This window comes from Rhamphochromis sp. 'chilingali' (genome assembly GCF_963969265.1).
Source record: "Rhamphochromis sp. 'chilingali' genome assembly, chromosome: 6".
Taxonomy (NCBI): domain Eukaryota; kingdom Metazoa; phylum Chordata; class Actinopteri; order Cichliformes; family Cichlidae; genus Rhamphochromis; species Rhamphochromis sp. 'chilingali'.
This window is the reverse complement of record NC_137933.1, coordinates 18,123,205-18,139,507: the sequence shown is the minus strand read 5'-3', so window position 1 is coordinate 18,139,507 and position 16,303 is coordinate 18,123,205. Positions and strand designations below refer to the sequence as shown.

Here is a 16,303-nt window from a genome sequence, read left to right as displayed (position 1 = left end):
AGAGGTTTCACATCCTTCATAACATCCCCGTACACACACACACACACACACACACACACACACACACACACACACACACACACACACACACACACACACAGAGAGAGAGAGAGAGGTGGCTGACTGATAAAACTCAGAGGTGTATCAGCATCTGCAGTGTGTGCAGAAAAGTTGATTTTTGGCTGTGATCATTTTTGTGTTTGTGAAACGTCATCTCCAGGTCAACCTGAGCAAAGGTCTCATCGGCCACCCGTAGAGGTGAGCAGGACTTGTACGCTGTCACATGCATCTTGTAAATCCTGGGTCATTAGTGAAAAGTGGCACTGGGTGGTGCTGTATTACCGCTGAGTGTTTGCTGCAGTTAAATATTTGTGCTCTGTAGGAACTCTGCACAGTTTATCCTCCCAAACGGGTTTATTAAATCAAGTCTTAATGCATCAACATCACCCTTAGGAGAGTAGCGGCTTGCACTAAACCACAATCCAAGCGATTTTAATAATGATTTACTGCTTTGTGAACTGAAGGCAACAAAACCATCTGAACAAGCCTATGGACAGCAATCTGTAATTTGTTGGCTATGGATGCAATGTATGCGCATATACATTTTTAGAATTTTAACCCTGCGTAGATTAGAGAAAATCCTGAAGAAACAGCACCCAGTTGTTGTTTTTAAAGTCATTAAATTTGTGAAAGATGGATTAAGGGCTATTCATATTTTTGCACGTGTTCTTTATTAGTTTTTCTGTAATGTAACACTGTTACTAGCCAACAACAAAAGTGCTGCTCTCTATTTTCTTTCTGACACATGCAGTGCTGAGAATAAGGAAGAAATTAAAAGTTACAAAATGAAAGTTTTATTTGTCTCCCTCTCACATACCAAATGACATACATTCAGATTTGATTCATCCTGTATTCATAGAGCTTTTTTTTTAATCTTCTCTCTAATACCAGGATTAACCTTCCACGTCAATCGCCATCTGTACAACTCAATATCACGTCTTTCTCTCTCAACTTATAGCACATCGATTCACATATCTAGACTGTAGGTTAATCTTTGTGGTTGTGTTATTAAAAAAGGGGGGAGAAAAAACCACAAAAGGAAGGGTTAGTCTTTGTTATTTTAAGTGTGCCAATGCCCTCAGATGCTGTTATGATGCCTGGTTTGCACGTAAAAACTAACACTTAGGATCGTTTCACTAATCTGCCTTTAATCAGCATCTGTCTTCTCTTCCTCTTTCTGTCAATGGCTCATCGTTGTCACATATGAACACACAGAGATAACCACACTCCTGCAGTCATATTTTGTTGTCATGAACAGGATGCATATACTGTATATATATATTCCCCCCACCCACCCCCCCCCCCCCACCCTTTTTTTTTTCTGTTAATAAAATCGTTGGTTTGTAAGATTCTCAGTTTTATACCTTTTGCAGAGACATACACTTACATGCACACACTTGCAGTTAAACACGCTCTTGTGGTTTACCACAAGGGCGTAACCATTTAGCTGAACTGAAATAATGCACGTCATAAACATCTTTAAGGTCGTATTTTCCTATGTGATGCCGTGCATTGAGCTTCAAACTAACGGTGTTCTCCCTCTCCAGGTTTGGAGATGCGTCACAAACTTTGAATGAAATGTCTTGATAGCGGCGACCTGTGACTCTTGCACTGTAGTTTTACAGTGGGGGAAATAATTATTTGATACCCTGCTGAATTTGTAAGTTTGCTCACTTATAAAGAAATGAACAGTCTCTCATTTTTATGATAGTTTCGTTTTTTACAGAGAGAAACAGATAATCAGTTACGATAGCACGTTACCAGTGGTGTTCTTGGTGACTGTGTTTCAATTGCTTTCAGATCAGTAACAAGCTCCTTCTGTGTAGGTCTGGGGTAATGCACCACCGTTCTCATGATCACCCTCATTCTGTGTGGCAAGATCTCACAAGGAGCTCCGGTTCGATAGCAGTTGATGGGCATTTTATATTTCTTCCATTTCCAACAACAGTTATCACCTTCTCAACAAGCTTTCTGATGGTCATGTAGCCCATTCCAGCCGTATGCAGCTCTACAATCGTGTCCCTGACGTCCTTTGACAGCTCTTTGGTCTTGCCCGCAGTGGTGGGGAGGGTAGAATGGAAGAAACTGATTCTGTGAGCAGATGTGCATCATACACACAATGATATGAGATCAGGAGCATGTGTAATTGATTGATTGACGAATTGTAATCTGTGTGCCACATGGGCACGCAGCCAATCTGCAGCAGGCAGAATTCTGTCTCTGCTGAAGGCATTCAATACATATTTCACTCAGCGACATGCAAATCAATTTATAGCTTTTATATAATGTTTTTCTTTAGTCATATTTTATATCTCGTCAATAAAAATGAAGCTACCATAAAAAATAGAGACTGCTCATTTCGTTCTAAGTGAGCAAAGTGAGCAAACTCAGTTGTTACATCTTTGCATAAAACGGTATCAGTGTTCTCCAGTTATCTGCTGTGATAAATTACTGGGGAGTCCAAATCGCTCGTTGTCGCTAGATGCTCAAATGCAGCTGACAGGACATGTGCAACTTAAAGGAGTTGTATTTTATTACCTCACATGCTAGCAGGCGAGTTTCCCTGCAATGTAGTTATCTTCAGAGGTTATTTATGCAACATGGGTAATACCATGGTTATTATCTATGAAAATAGCCACAGACTCTTAGAGGCGCTATTCAAATGCAGGCAAATGCTCTTGTAAACTGCGTCACTGGTATTCACCCTCAGACACAATGTGTACATTCAGTGAGTTGGGGGGGGGGGGCAGTCTCATTACGTGTGAGTCATTTTCCAGTAGTTTTTGATGCATTAAAACACACGCACATACAGTTGCAGATGATAAAGGCGGAGCTAATATTAAAGACATTATATAATGCTGACTGGTTTGTGTCATAATAATGCATCATTGCGTATTTGCTAATTATGATGATGGTTTATTAAAGAAAAGAAAAATCTTCACTGTAATATTCTGGTAATAGTCCTGCATTCAAATTCTCACTAAAGCAGAAGTGCAGAGGTATCAGGAAAATGTACAGAAAATGTTGCAAGAAAAACTACCTCCCTCTTTTGAGTGCTGTACTAAAATGTACACTCAATGGGCATTTTATTAGGTACACTTTCCTAGTATCTTTTGCATTCAGAGCTGCCTTAATTCATCATGGCATAGATTCAGCAAGGTGCCGGAAACCTTTCTCAAAGATTTTTGAGATGCCAAATTCTCACCCTATTATCTATCTGAATGTCGATGTAGAAACAGAGACAAGGCAATGTTTTTTCAGTCTTCTTCTATTGTCCAATTTTGGTGACCCCATTTTAACTGTAGCCTCAGTTTGCTCTCCTTAGCTGATCAAAGTGGCACCTGGAATAGTTCATAGTCCTGTTTTAATGTATTTTTTCCCCAGAATATTTTCTCTTTTTTCAGACCATTCTCTGTAAACCATAGAGATGGTTGTGTGGAAAATCCCAGTAAATCAGCAGTTTCTGAAATACTCAGAAAAACAGCCATTCAAAATTTCCTCATTGTCACTTAAATCGCCTTTCTTACCCATTCTGATGCTCAGCTTGAACTTAGCCGAAATGCACTGAGTTTCTACCATGTGACTGGCTGATTTGTATTAAGCAAGCAGTTGCATACAGTAGGTATACCTAACAACACGAGTACTGTACTTTTGACATTATTAGCATGTTGTAAGCAATTTGCTGTATTCCCACTAATACATGTACCTCATGGAGGCAGAAGTAAAGTCCAGATATTCCCAGGCTGGGGATCAGTGGCTCCAAAAAGATACAAACTAAACCTGAAGATGATTATTAGTGAAGAAAAAAGACCAAACAAAGTTCGACTGCATACTAAGTCTGTGTTAATTTCTCGCACTTTTCCCCTCATTTTTGCTGTGTTGTGTCAAGAAAAGTCCTTCCATCGATTTTAACTGCTTCTCCAAGGCTACAGCCGTGGGCTACACCCCAAATAGTCTATTACAGGACTAGGGCTGCCACGATTAGTCGACTAGTCACGATTACGTGGACTATCAAAATCGTCGACGACTAATTTAATAGTCGACGCGTCATTTGAAGCTTTGTAAGATCCCAAAAGACGCAGGAATAAGTAGTAGGATTTAAGAGTGTCATAACGGACTGAAACAGAAGATGACAGCACTGCATGTACAAGGATGCCAGCTGCTGTTAAACCCCAAAGAAGAAGAAGCTGCGTCCCAGAATTCATAGCGCAGCCCAGCTCAGTTTTCAACAATGGCGGCAGCTAGTTAGTTTTAATATTACTCTTATTACGGTATTCTTTCTGGGCCACAAAGTAAACGTTTAACATGTTTTCAGGCGAGAATGTAGCTGTGTAAACCTCAAATATCTGCTCAGTTTATCAAGACACCACATATTTTCAAAAGCTCTCCGACGTTTTCAGAGACGTCTGTTACCTACCAGCTTGATAGCTAGCCGGGAGCAAGGCTCACTAGAGCCTGCGAGAACACCGGACTCCGGGCAAATCGTTTTCAAACCCACCACCGTCTTTCACTACTCAGGTTAAACATGATATATAAGTCACTTGGATAACTTTAAAATGTTATTGTTTGGCTTTTTTTAGTATTTTATTTGTTCCTGAGTAAATCGGTTTGGCTGAGATTAAAGAGATGCTCGAATATCCTCCGGTGTCCTGTTATATTTTAGATCGCAAGGAGCAGACAGCTGAGTTTATTAAACTCCACTGAAACAATCTGCAAATTTCATTAAAATTGAATAAACTATCATCCTGTCTTTATTTTTAGTTAGCACATATCTTAAACACAAGCTGTAAGCTAATGATAGTTATATAAGAGCAGACGCATGCTGGTGCAATAATCTGTACATTTTACGTCCAATGGATGATGATCTGATTAGTTGACTAATCGCAAAAATAATCGGTGACTAGTCGACTATCAAAATAATCGTTTGTGGCAGCCCTATACAGGACTAACACAGAGAGAAAGACGAACACACCCACAACTACACTTGTGATGGTCTTGAAATAACTAGTTAAACATGTATATTTTTTTGGAGAAATCCAAATCTTTCCACACATACACCTATGTCCTCCTGGAGAGGTATTACAAAGTAATTGGAAAATAAAGCCTTCAAATTATGTAGGAAATTAATAACTACTGCCATCTAAATCTACTCAAATAAATTCTAAGTAGCTTAAAATTAAAATACTCAAGTACAAATTGACTCCAGTGTGTGTGTGTAATTTCTAATCTTGATGAGGGTTTAACATGCTAACAGGCTGATGAGACATGTAGCCTTATTAGATTTTGAGCTGTTCTAAAGTAGTCACAGTTAATCCCAGCACACCGGCCAGGAGCAGAAACACTGCAGCTAAATGTTCCTATTCCTGCTGCAGACACTGTCCGACTGGTCATGCAACACAGAGCACCTGTATAAAAAAGCCCAAAGCCGACTGTACTTCCTCAGGAGGCTGAGGTCTTTTAACATCTGCAGGAAGCTCCTGAGGATGTTTTACCAGTCGGTGGTTGCTGGAGTACTTTTCTATGCTGTGGTGTGCTGGGGGAGCAGCACAGCAAAGAAGGACTCATCCAGGCTGGAGAAACTGATCAGGAGGGCTAGCTCTGTGGTCGGCATGAAGCTGGACACTCTGGTGACAGTGGCAGAGAAAAGGACATTAAAGAAACTGATGGACATTATGGACAATGCTGGGCATCCTCTGCACACGGCCATAAACAACCAGAAGAGTCTGTTCAGTGACAGGTTGCTTCTCCCCAAGACAAGAACTAACAGACTTAAAAACTCCTTTGTCCCACACGCCATCAGACTGTTTAACTCCTCTCTGGAGGGGAGAGGGAGGGGAAACAGGAGGACAAAGGAGGGGGGAACAACTAAGCTGTAGTGCCTCTTCACCTCACTGTGCAATACCTTGTGCAATACTTTTTGTAAATAGTCAACGGTGCAATAGACTCAATACTTGAAATGTGCAATTCACTTGTATTTTTATTTTTTATTCCTATTTATTCTATTTATCTCCTTTGTATATTTTATTTATATTTGTCTCTGTATTTATATATGTGTGTGTGTGTGTGTGTGTGTGTGTGTGTGTGTGTGTGTGTGTGTGTGTGTGTGTGTGTGTGTGTGTATATATATATATAACAGTTCTGTAACTGTAACTTTGGTCGTTGCTGTGCTTTTTTTGGAAGTCGAATTTCCCAGAGGAACCCACCCGAGGGATTAATAAAGTTCTATCTTATCTTATCTTATCTTATCTTATCTTATCTTATCTTATCTTATCTTATCTTATCTTATCTTATCTCTGTTCTTCAGCCCCACATCTCTGCTGGGCTGGGCTGCTGGGTTTATAGAGCAGCGCGGGCCAGCGCCGTTCTATTTTGAGGAATGTGGTTAAAGTGATCTCAGGGGCGTGGCCCAGTAGGCTCAAGCGTGGGCCGATGATGTGTCTTTCACCTGAACGGATCCATCTGTTATATTTAAACTTGACGTCAGAGTCAACAAGAAAAACAAGGACCAGTCTGCGATCATCTTTAACTTTCACCCAACCTGTATTTAACGTTTAAGGACTACACGCTGAATAAAATGCTTTAGGAAACAGCCCTGGAGGCAAAAATGTGAACGTAATCCATGTCAGCTGAATGTCTCCAGTCGTCAAGGCTATGTTTTACATTATGTTTTGATAGACTTTGGTGATGATTCAGATCAGCTGATGGCATTTTATTCATGTATGTACAGATTTTAAACAATGCTGTGTATGCGGACTCTATGCACTGTGACTGGGACATTTTTCTTTCATCATTTATGGTCTTTCTCTTTTTTATATTTATTACAAATATTTTATATTATATTTATAATGTAAAGACCCTACAATAATACAGAGAAAACCCCCAAAATAAAAATAAAAATTACTTTAAGCATGCACTTGGCGACAGTGGGAATGAAAATCTCCCCTTTAACAGGGCAAAACCTCCAGCAGAAGAAGACTCATGGAGGAGCAGTCATCTGCTGTGACTGGTTGGGGGTGAGGGGAGAGAGACAGGACAAAAAGAAATCCATGACTTAATCCATATTTAACTGCATGAAACACTGCGGTGCACTCAGTTCAGGCTCTGAAAGCCAAAATGATATTTGAGGACTTACTCTGTGTAAAGCTTAAATTTTTATGCATACATGTGACTGATTTTAAAACATAATACCATAGATATGCAGCATGTGCTGTCATTAAAAGTTAATCCGTGGTCCTTTACTGCTTATAGAAATGATTGTTTTGCTGTTTTTAGTAGTAAAAAATCAGGAGAGATTCATTATTGGCTCCTGCTGCTCTATGCAGAGCTGACGCTCATAGACGATGGGTTAACAACAGAGAAAGGGGGACAGATCAGAGCCGGATGTGCATGAGTGCACATGGGCAACCTAGATTTGCTCTGGTCTTATTTTTAAATCATTCACATTTCCCATTCACAGTTAATTACAATTCTACCCACCCTTATGGTGTTGCACAAATGTATGAGGAGTGATTAATGCCTACAGAAGGTGAAGAGGCAGTGCAGTTTTCTGCAGGGAATTTGTCTACACAAATGTTGTGTATCATACTTGGCTTTAAGTTTTGAGGAGGCGAGGTGAGATGATTTACATATATGCAGAGGAGGGATAGTTGATATACTGCACAAAGGATGTTGAAGATGGAGCTGCCAGGCAGGAGGAAAAGAGAAAGACCTCAGCGTAGGTTCATGGATGTTGTGATGGAGGACATTTAGAGGGCTCGTCTGGCAGAGGAGGATGTAAGGTATAGAGTTAGATGCAGGAAGATGAAATGCTGTGGTGACCCCTAAAGGGTGCTGCTGGGGAATAGCTGCAATCACAGCCTCGTAAGCTGGAAGAAGTGGTGAAGAGGGCTCTGTTAACACAGAGCACCATCCCCAGGCCCGAAGTAAATGTGGTTATCCCAGCTTAAAATTTGTGAAAAGCTGCAAAGGCACATCAATAATGTTGCAGGCCAACCTCTGCCTAAACCTTTGGTAAGGCCTTATGTGTCAGGAGTATCAGAACACATGAAACACGCTACTCCAATCAGATGTCACGGGACTCTGCAGTTTGTTTACATATTAGGGCCAGTGGCCACTCCTTCAGTGACGAGGATGTGCCTGGACAGGAAGGAGAAGTAGCCATGCTATCAGCATTCAGGTAATCAACATTTAGAGTTTGGGTAATTTGGATTAGGGGGAAATATTGTTGGGTTTTTAGCTGCTCCAGGAAGGAATGTGAAATTAAAGGAAGTTCTGAAATGGGGAAAATAAAAATAAAAACTATGAATTGCAAAGCATGTGTAAAAATGTTTATTTGTCACTCCTGTGTTTGTAAACCCGCAGAAAGTTTTTATGGTTTTCAATAAATGATGTGTCAGATTGATACGAGGAATAATAAACTTGCCAGATTTCTTGAATAAAAGCATTAAAAAGGAGCTCTGATTTGATCTGGAAAGCAAGGAGGTCATTTATGCGAAAATATATCTTTCGCCATCTTACAATGCTGTGTTTGCAGCCATTCCCCAGCTCTCGCTGAATGGTACCAATGATCGGTGGTCATGGCGATCTGCATATTAACAATCATGAAACTGAGTCATTGTTAGGCAACGGTGCTAGTTTCTTTTATTGTGTAACCTCCTCACACTGAAGAAGTCACTTGGATGAGTGATGAATTGATAACATCCAGACCAGAACACTGAAAACATACGTTTACCTTTGTAAGCCTCTGGATGATTTACATTTACATTAGCATTAAAGAACAAAGCACTCTGAGCTTTGACGGGATTAGGAAAATCTCTCTCACTAGTTATTGAGTTAAGTGAGGAATAACACGCCATGTTATTATTAAACTAGTAAACAAATATGCTTTCCTGCATTTGCGCAACGTTCCTAAGATTTAAAAAAAAATCTCTGAGTGATGCTGAACAACTAGTTCATGCATTTCGGTTGAACAATTTTAATTCATTATTATCTGGTTTCCCTAAAAACTCCCTGAAAAACCCTTCAGCTGATCTAAATTCCTCAAGCAAGAATACTGACAGGGATAAGGAGAGCATATTTCTCCCTTTTTGGCTTCTCCTCACACAGAAGGTCTTGAATAATCAGGCCCGATTAGGGCTCTTCTCTCTGACACTGCAGGGTTACTTTTGGTTTGTAGAGTATTTAAAGTAGAATGGGAGGCAGAGCCTTCAGCTTTCAGGCCCCTATTCTGTGAAATCAGCTCCCAGTTTGGCTTTGGGAGAAAGACACCTTTTCTACTTTTAAGATTAGGACTAACTGTTCCTTTTTGATAAAGAATATAGTTATAGCTGAATCAGGTGAGCCTGAATTCCCCTTGTAGTTACACTGGCCTAGGCTTTTGGGGGCGGTTCTTCTTCTTCTTCTTCACTTTTTACTTTTATACACCACTTTGCATTTAATTATTAGTTATTATTAATCTCTGGCTCTCCTCCACAGTGTGTTGTTTCTGGCTGCCCCTCGCTGAGCCTCAGTCTGCCAGAGGTTTGTTAGGACCGTGTCTTGGAAATCAGCCACAATACTTCCTGTAACATCGCCTTAAATCTTGTTGAATTCAGTTGTGAGCAGCTCTTTACAGCCCATACACAAAATGTACTGAAGCTCACAATACAAATTACTAAGTTGTTTCTGAGTGGTTCTTTTCCCCAAGCCACACCGCTACAACCTACATGCCAAGTCACACTTCAACCACTGACGATATTCATCTTCCTGTTTAGGTGTGGCGACACCGCTTGCAGCACAGACAGCAACAAACAGAGTTAGTTTTGTTTTGCTCTTTTATTCCCTTTGTTTTTTCTTCTTTGTGTGTTCCACATAAAATATATCCAAGAACTCATTAGAATTAGAACTTAAGTTGAAATAAAGCTTATATTCCCTTGCATTAATTTATTTGTATTGCTCTATGGATATGACAAAAATAGCTTCCAGAGGAGCCGCTTGTTTCTTTCATACTTTTAGCACATTTTAAAGCCTGTACCTTTTCACTTTTACTTGAGTAAAGAAGTGGAATCAGCACTTCAGTTTTCACCATACTCACCATGCTTTTACTTGAGTGAATACAATATGAAAAATAATTTAAAATCACAGCTCATGCCTCTCAGATGGTGTCATCTGTGGGCAACTGCTGAAATGTAAACATGATAAATGTAATAATAATAAATAAAAGTCTTTGGGACACGTGAGATTAACTTGATGCAAGGCAATGTGATATTTTCCCTTTAAGACCTTATTCCAAAGAAGGAATATGTCCGATTCAAATTTATTGTTAATATTATTTTACATGTAAAATTTAAAGCTTTTGTTTACAGCAGTTTTCCTGGTGAAAACGCTTCCGCTGCGCTTCAATCGCCCGGCACTGTTCACCCAGCATATACTAGTGGGCGGAGCCGTATAAACCACACCCCCTCTAGCGCGGCTGCTGCTGCTGCTGTTGGTCTGAGGTTGAGTCCGCTTGTTAGAGCTGAGCCAGCCAGCAGCCGGAGCGCGATCGCCGTCTGGGGAGCATAGATGTGCACAACCCCTGGAATATCCGTGCGCTGGAGAGGCCAGAACCGACCACCGTGGAGGACCGTCTTCATTTAGTCGTCATAAAGGAAAGTGCCACGGCGAAAGCATGGCGGTAGAAGAGGAAGGTCTCCGGGTTTTCCAGAGCGTTAAAATAAAAATAGGTAAGAGAAAAAAAATCCCTACCCCCAGCCTGAGCGCCTCAATGGATGGCCCCGTATTCACGGGTGAAGCAGGCAGTCAGTGAGGGGCTGGAGGGACTCGGATCTGTGTTGTTCAGCCTGGTATTGTAATTCAAATCACACGCTTTTTCCTCCCAGCGCACAGGCTAATTACAAAAATGAAAATGTTAAGGGGGGGGGAGGGGGGGACATTTCCAGAGATCCAAAGCTTTGGGGGATATTGTGGGAATTTGGCAGCTGGCATTTGGACCCAGATCATGTGCGTTTGATAGAAGTCTCCACATGCGGACTTGAACCGATTAGAAGCAAGCTGTGTGGCTGCACACCAAACATCCGGCTGTTTTTATTATTATTATTATTATTGTTATTATTAATAATAGTATTATGTATCTCAGATAAAGTAAGCCTTGATTTCGCCTAAGCTGCAGCCGGCCAGTCATGTTGTTGCACCCCTCCTCCCCTTATCCCTGCTTTCTCTGCACTCGCCCCCTTCCAAAAAGCTTTATGCATGACTGTCTAGCTATTGATTGTTAGCCCAGATTTCTATATTTAGAATTGTAGCTAGTCTCCAGTGGGTAACCCCGGTTTCTAGGAGGTATGTGGTGCACGCATATCTTGTGAATGGAGCCATGAGGACTCGTGCAGTGAGTGCTTTATTGAAGAAGACAGTATCCTAATGTAATTGTCTAACTGTAATATAGTAGTAACTGCATGTAAGCCCGCATATATCAAGCGCAAGAATTGATAATACCGGCTATAACAACAGTCCTGCTTTCATTTTTATTACTCTTTAATTGTTTGTGCAAAACAGTCTTATATGTGTACTTGCTCTTTTTTTTTTGTTAATGAATCTGTGGGACTGTTGCTAACTTTGGAAAATACTTAACAATAAACTGGATTTGCAAAGCAAGTTTTGAATACACGTTTCAGGTGTCATCAGAGGGAAGACTGTGACGTTTGTTTTGCGAGGGGAAGTGGTCCAAAATGCCGCAGCAGTCTGACCTGTTTGACAGCATGTTCACATGTTTGCCTTTTTAACATCAAACCACAGGGAGCAGACAATCATTTCCTCTGTGTGCTCTAACTGTTATCACGGGTCCTTTTCACTGACATCTGGCACCCAGTTCATCCCGTCTGTGCTGTCCACTTTGTTTTGACTCCAAACATGCAACAGAAGGGATGAACAGGGATGAAGGAGGGGTGGGGGGGATAAAAATTTACAATAAACACACATACAAGCTGTGTGCCAGCCAGTATTTCTGGGCACAAAACTCTCCGGTTGTCAGCTTCTCAGTTGAAGTTAGGCTTTGTTTCCAAGCTTCCAACCTCCAAGTGAGTTCCCAGGAGAAAGTTGGAGAAAGAACCTGAGTCAAGTTTATGAAGTACTCCCAGTGAGATACTATGCTCAGACTCAAGGGAGAGTTGGAATATTTAAATTACTATGGTCTCATTAGTTTGCTGCACTTTCTGAATGAGTGTTCAGCCGGCCAGCAGCTTTGAGTTCCTGTTCAGGAAAACCGAATGACTGGAGCAACTCTTCCCGTCACAGATGTGTTTCCTAGATATACGTCTGCTTACAGCTCATGCAAGAAAAGAAAGAAGTGGAAGACTCATATCCTTTAATTCAAGAAAAGAAAACTGTTACCAGTTAAAGTCCAGACCTGAATGTATCTTCAGTATTGAAAACAAATGCAGACACAGGACCGCTGTGAGTGTCATACACAAACATGTTGTATTTTATTACTGAAGAACTACTTAGGAATTAATATTAATGTGTAGTCAGCATTTCACTGTTAGTTGGTTTCATAAAAGCCAGTATAATATGAGCTTTCTTTTAGACATACCGATATTTGGCGATTTAAAAATCCGATATCCTGATATATCAGCCGATATTTTTCTTTATTTTTCAGACACAAAGCAAAAACACATTCTCCTTGATTTTGTTATGTATAGTTATTTGTTTAAATATTTAAATTTTGCCTGACTCTCCTCAGATCAGCTGGTTGTTGTTTGTAGCATTCCAAAGTCAATTGTTCCTAACAGGGAAGTTGCAGAGCTCCCCCTGGTGGACAAACCATGCGGTCACTGGTAACATAGTCGAAGGGTGTTTCTCCTGGCTATTTTTTTTTAAACTTTTGTAAATGTTAGCACTGCTGCATAGACAAATATTGGATGATATTGATACACACTCGCTACACTCAAGGGTTTTTGACTGTTTGTTGGACATCTTGTTGGACTGGAAGTTACTGGATTTTTTTTTACTGTTTTTCTGAAATATAATGTGTTTATTATGGATTTACATGTGCTGAGGTCCATTTACCCATGCCTTTTTATATACCAAACTGCTCTCTAAACCTTAATTGAGAAAATAAAGCAGAAATTAACACATAAAAATAATATTAGTTGGAAGTTGTATTACATCGGCTTGCAAAATGTATTCCATCAGAGGTATAAAGTGTATGTAATCTAAAGTGGAGCTGTGTTACCCTGTAAACTTTTGCCAGTGAGGCATGATTACTGACACTCATGAGGAACATTTACTGTGCGTTTTCATCACTTCCGAGCACTGACCCAATGTTTCCTTCGTCCTTTTTCTTCTGTGTCATCAAACAGTGATGACAGTGGAGTTTATACTGTGTTGTTGCCTAGCAGCAGTCATACTTGCCATCAGTACGATTCCCATGGCGCTCTGCTCCCAGTAATGTCTGTGTAACGCTTGCATCACATTGTTTTCATCAAAGTCTTCTCCTTTGGCGTGAGAAGACATTTTGCTGATGACTCAGAGCTGAAAATTTGCCACATAGTTGAAGACCAGAGGCAGCGAGGGAGAAAGAAGGACTTATTATTGTAACGCTGTTCCAGGTGATGACTCGTCTCAGTTTCCTGGAGGAACACGCGAATGTCGGAAACTGAACGGGGCTACTGGGCCCGAGTCTGTACTGTCTGGGGAAAGGCAGGAAATAGGAAGCTGCCCCCAAATGTCTTCCTGATTGGCTGGACTAGACTACAAAAGAATTGTGTTTTTTCCTGCATGGCAACAAGCTAATACAAAGCAGATGTAGTGAGATGCAGGGAGAAAGGGACAGAGGTGGTGTCTCACGTACAGGAGCAGGCTGCGCTCCGTCTGTCGGCGGCTGTGTCTGTGTCGGCGCTCGGAGAGATGGGAACTCTCAGTGGCACAGCTGGAGTTGGGACTTTGCACTAATTAACAACAACATATGTGCGTTTGGCCTCTCTGTTGCTGCTATGAACATAATCTGACAAACACAGTGCAATTGGACCGACCTACCGATTTGACTCATTTGGAAGTTTGCATTCCTGCGTACACCTCTGACAGCTTCATCAGGGAAAGTTATCACCATAGCCAATAACAATTTACAATCTACACAATAAGTAAAGCGTTGGAAGAAGCTTGTGCAAAAATACTCTGTAAGAAAATATGGAATAACAATCCTTAAAAGTGTGACAGTAGATTTTTTTTGTGGCCTTTTTTTGAGCACTGCCAAAATTCTCCCTGAATGTGTGTTTTACAGAAACCTGCCGTGTATTCAGTAAGCTTTTAATAATGAAAATGGAGTTACCTACAAAGGACAAACAGAAAAAAAGGGACCGGGAGTCCCGGCTCAAGCAAACAAAAGAGGAAGAAACCTGTGAAGTGACACACAATAGGTCCCCTAAACAAACAAAACTGAAAACAGTAGCGCCGGTAACTCCCAACTCAACCTATAGCTGACAAACAAAGCTGTAAAAGCAGCAGAAAAAAAACAGCCGATGGAGGTGAGGCGGAAGGAACGAACGCCCGAAACGCCAGTTGGCAACATTTTTATTCGTCGGTGAGCCTTCAGCAGCCAATCGGCGCTAAGAATAAATCAGACAATTGAGAGAGCAGGTTAACTAGAGTGACGATAAAAACACAACAAGAGGATTACTCGACCACCACGCCGGGGTCGTGCGTAACAGTCATTAACGGTTATGTGGAGCTGGTTCCCATCACCTAATAAATATCTGTCTCCTCAGCTGTTCAGTGCTTCCTGTACTCATCAGCTAATACTAATTTGCATGCATATCAGCGCTGGGTGGGTTATGGGGTGTATAGAATTAGCTGAAAACCACCAAGACGTTGCTAATAGCACTGAACCTGAACTGAATGGAGTCTTTTCCGGGCTGATTCTGGCCCCCGGGCCTTACGTTTGACATCCCTGGTTTAAATCCTTTCACGGTGCGGTCATTGGCTGATTGTGTCATAGTGCAAGTCACCGGTTTGGTCTGGAATCGGTTCTCCGCATAAGCTGCGCACCCTGAACTGTTTTCATAGGCTTCATGTTGGTTGGCACAGCACTGTTGTGTTACTGCTTAATGGCGCCGTAACAATACAAGTGTGATTTTTGGAAGTGGGAAAAAAAACACATAGTGAAAGAAACTGCACAGAGTCTGGAGGAGAAAAAGCGGTGGCGGTCCAGGAAACAGGAGTGCGCGGCTGACTTCAAGAGGCTCAGGCTGGGAGGGAGAATTTGGTTGGGAGTGACAGAGCGTCCCTCCCCTCCCTTTGCTTTGCCTTTCTCTTGATAGGTGGCCAACAGAGTTTCCCAAACTTCATTCTGTCCAGACTGAATAGGAGATGCGGAGTGACGGGTGGCTGCGTGTGGGGTCAGAAACAGTTCATGTGCGTGCAGCGTTGAAATCTGATTTAGTTTAATGGAAGTAACAAGATCAGTTTGGTGCTGTTATTACATGATATTCATCTACAGTAGATGCTTAATACACTGCATAAGCACAGTCCACTATTTTGTCCTAGAAGGCGAGGTGTGTTGGAAAGAAGTTTGCTGCTGTAAACGTGTGTGTTGACCTGTTCAGATGCAGACAGTGTAGGTGGCTTTAGGCTGGTGGAATAATCCGGTTTGTAATGTGTCCTCCATGGGAAAACAGAATGGGGAATAATGTGGAAGCATTGCCGTAGGCCCCGCATGCAGGGTCAGCACGGGTAAATAGAGGTCTGGAGAGCACGGCTCCTCCCGCGTGTCCTTCAGATGCCTCGTGGAACTGGAAGATGTCTACCAGCAAGCAGTGACTTAAGCGTGAAAGCTTTTAGTGGACAGAGAAACTCCCGTGTCACAGAGTGTCCTCTTGTCACGACTTTCGTGTGAAGTTGAACTTGTGTGGCAGGCGTCTGCACACACGCTGATTAAATCTGGTTTTGCAACAGCGTTTTCCTCCCCTGGCAACACCGGCAATGTCAACTTGCCACATGCGGGGACGTACACCCAACTCGCTCTCCCTTCCTGTGCTTGGAAAAGATAACGTATCTTTGTGTTTGCCAAGCCTGTTTGTGAGTCTGCGTGTGTGGAAAAATAACGGGTGGGAGGGTAAGAGCTCGTTTTACACCGTTTAATTGCTTTTTTTCTAGAAGTCATAAAAACAAACACAGAGATTTCTAAGAATTATGTGAACGGATAAAAAGCCCGGAGGCAGAGTTGAGGTTAAACTGACCAGAACGTAAAGGAAATAAAGAGCAGTGAAAGCAG

At 41.5% G+C, this 16,303-nt stretch overlaps 1 protein-coding gene across 2 annotated transcripts in view; it reads left to right on the top strand.

Annotated features, from left to right (window-relative positions):
- The first annotated feature begins 10,538 nt into the window (after positions 1–10,538).
- The window catches only part of rasa3 (RAS p21 protein activator 3), a 38,437-nt gene continuing 32,672 nt past the window's right edge, over positions 10,539–16,303 (top strand). For both annotated transcript variants that reach the window (XM_080884727.1, XM_080884726.1), the window contains exon 1: positions 10,539–10,763. In XM_080884727.1, the coding sequence (XP_080740853.1) occupies positions 10,709–10,763 (55 nt within the window). In that variant the 5' untranslated portion in view covers positions 10,539–10,708. The remainder of the gene's footprint in view (positions 10,764–16,303) is intronic.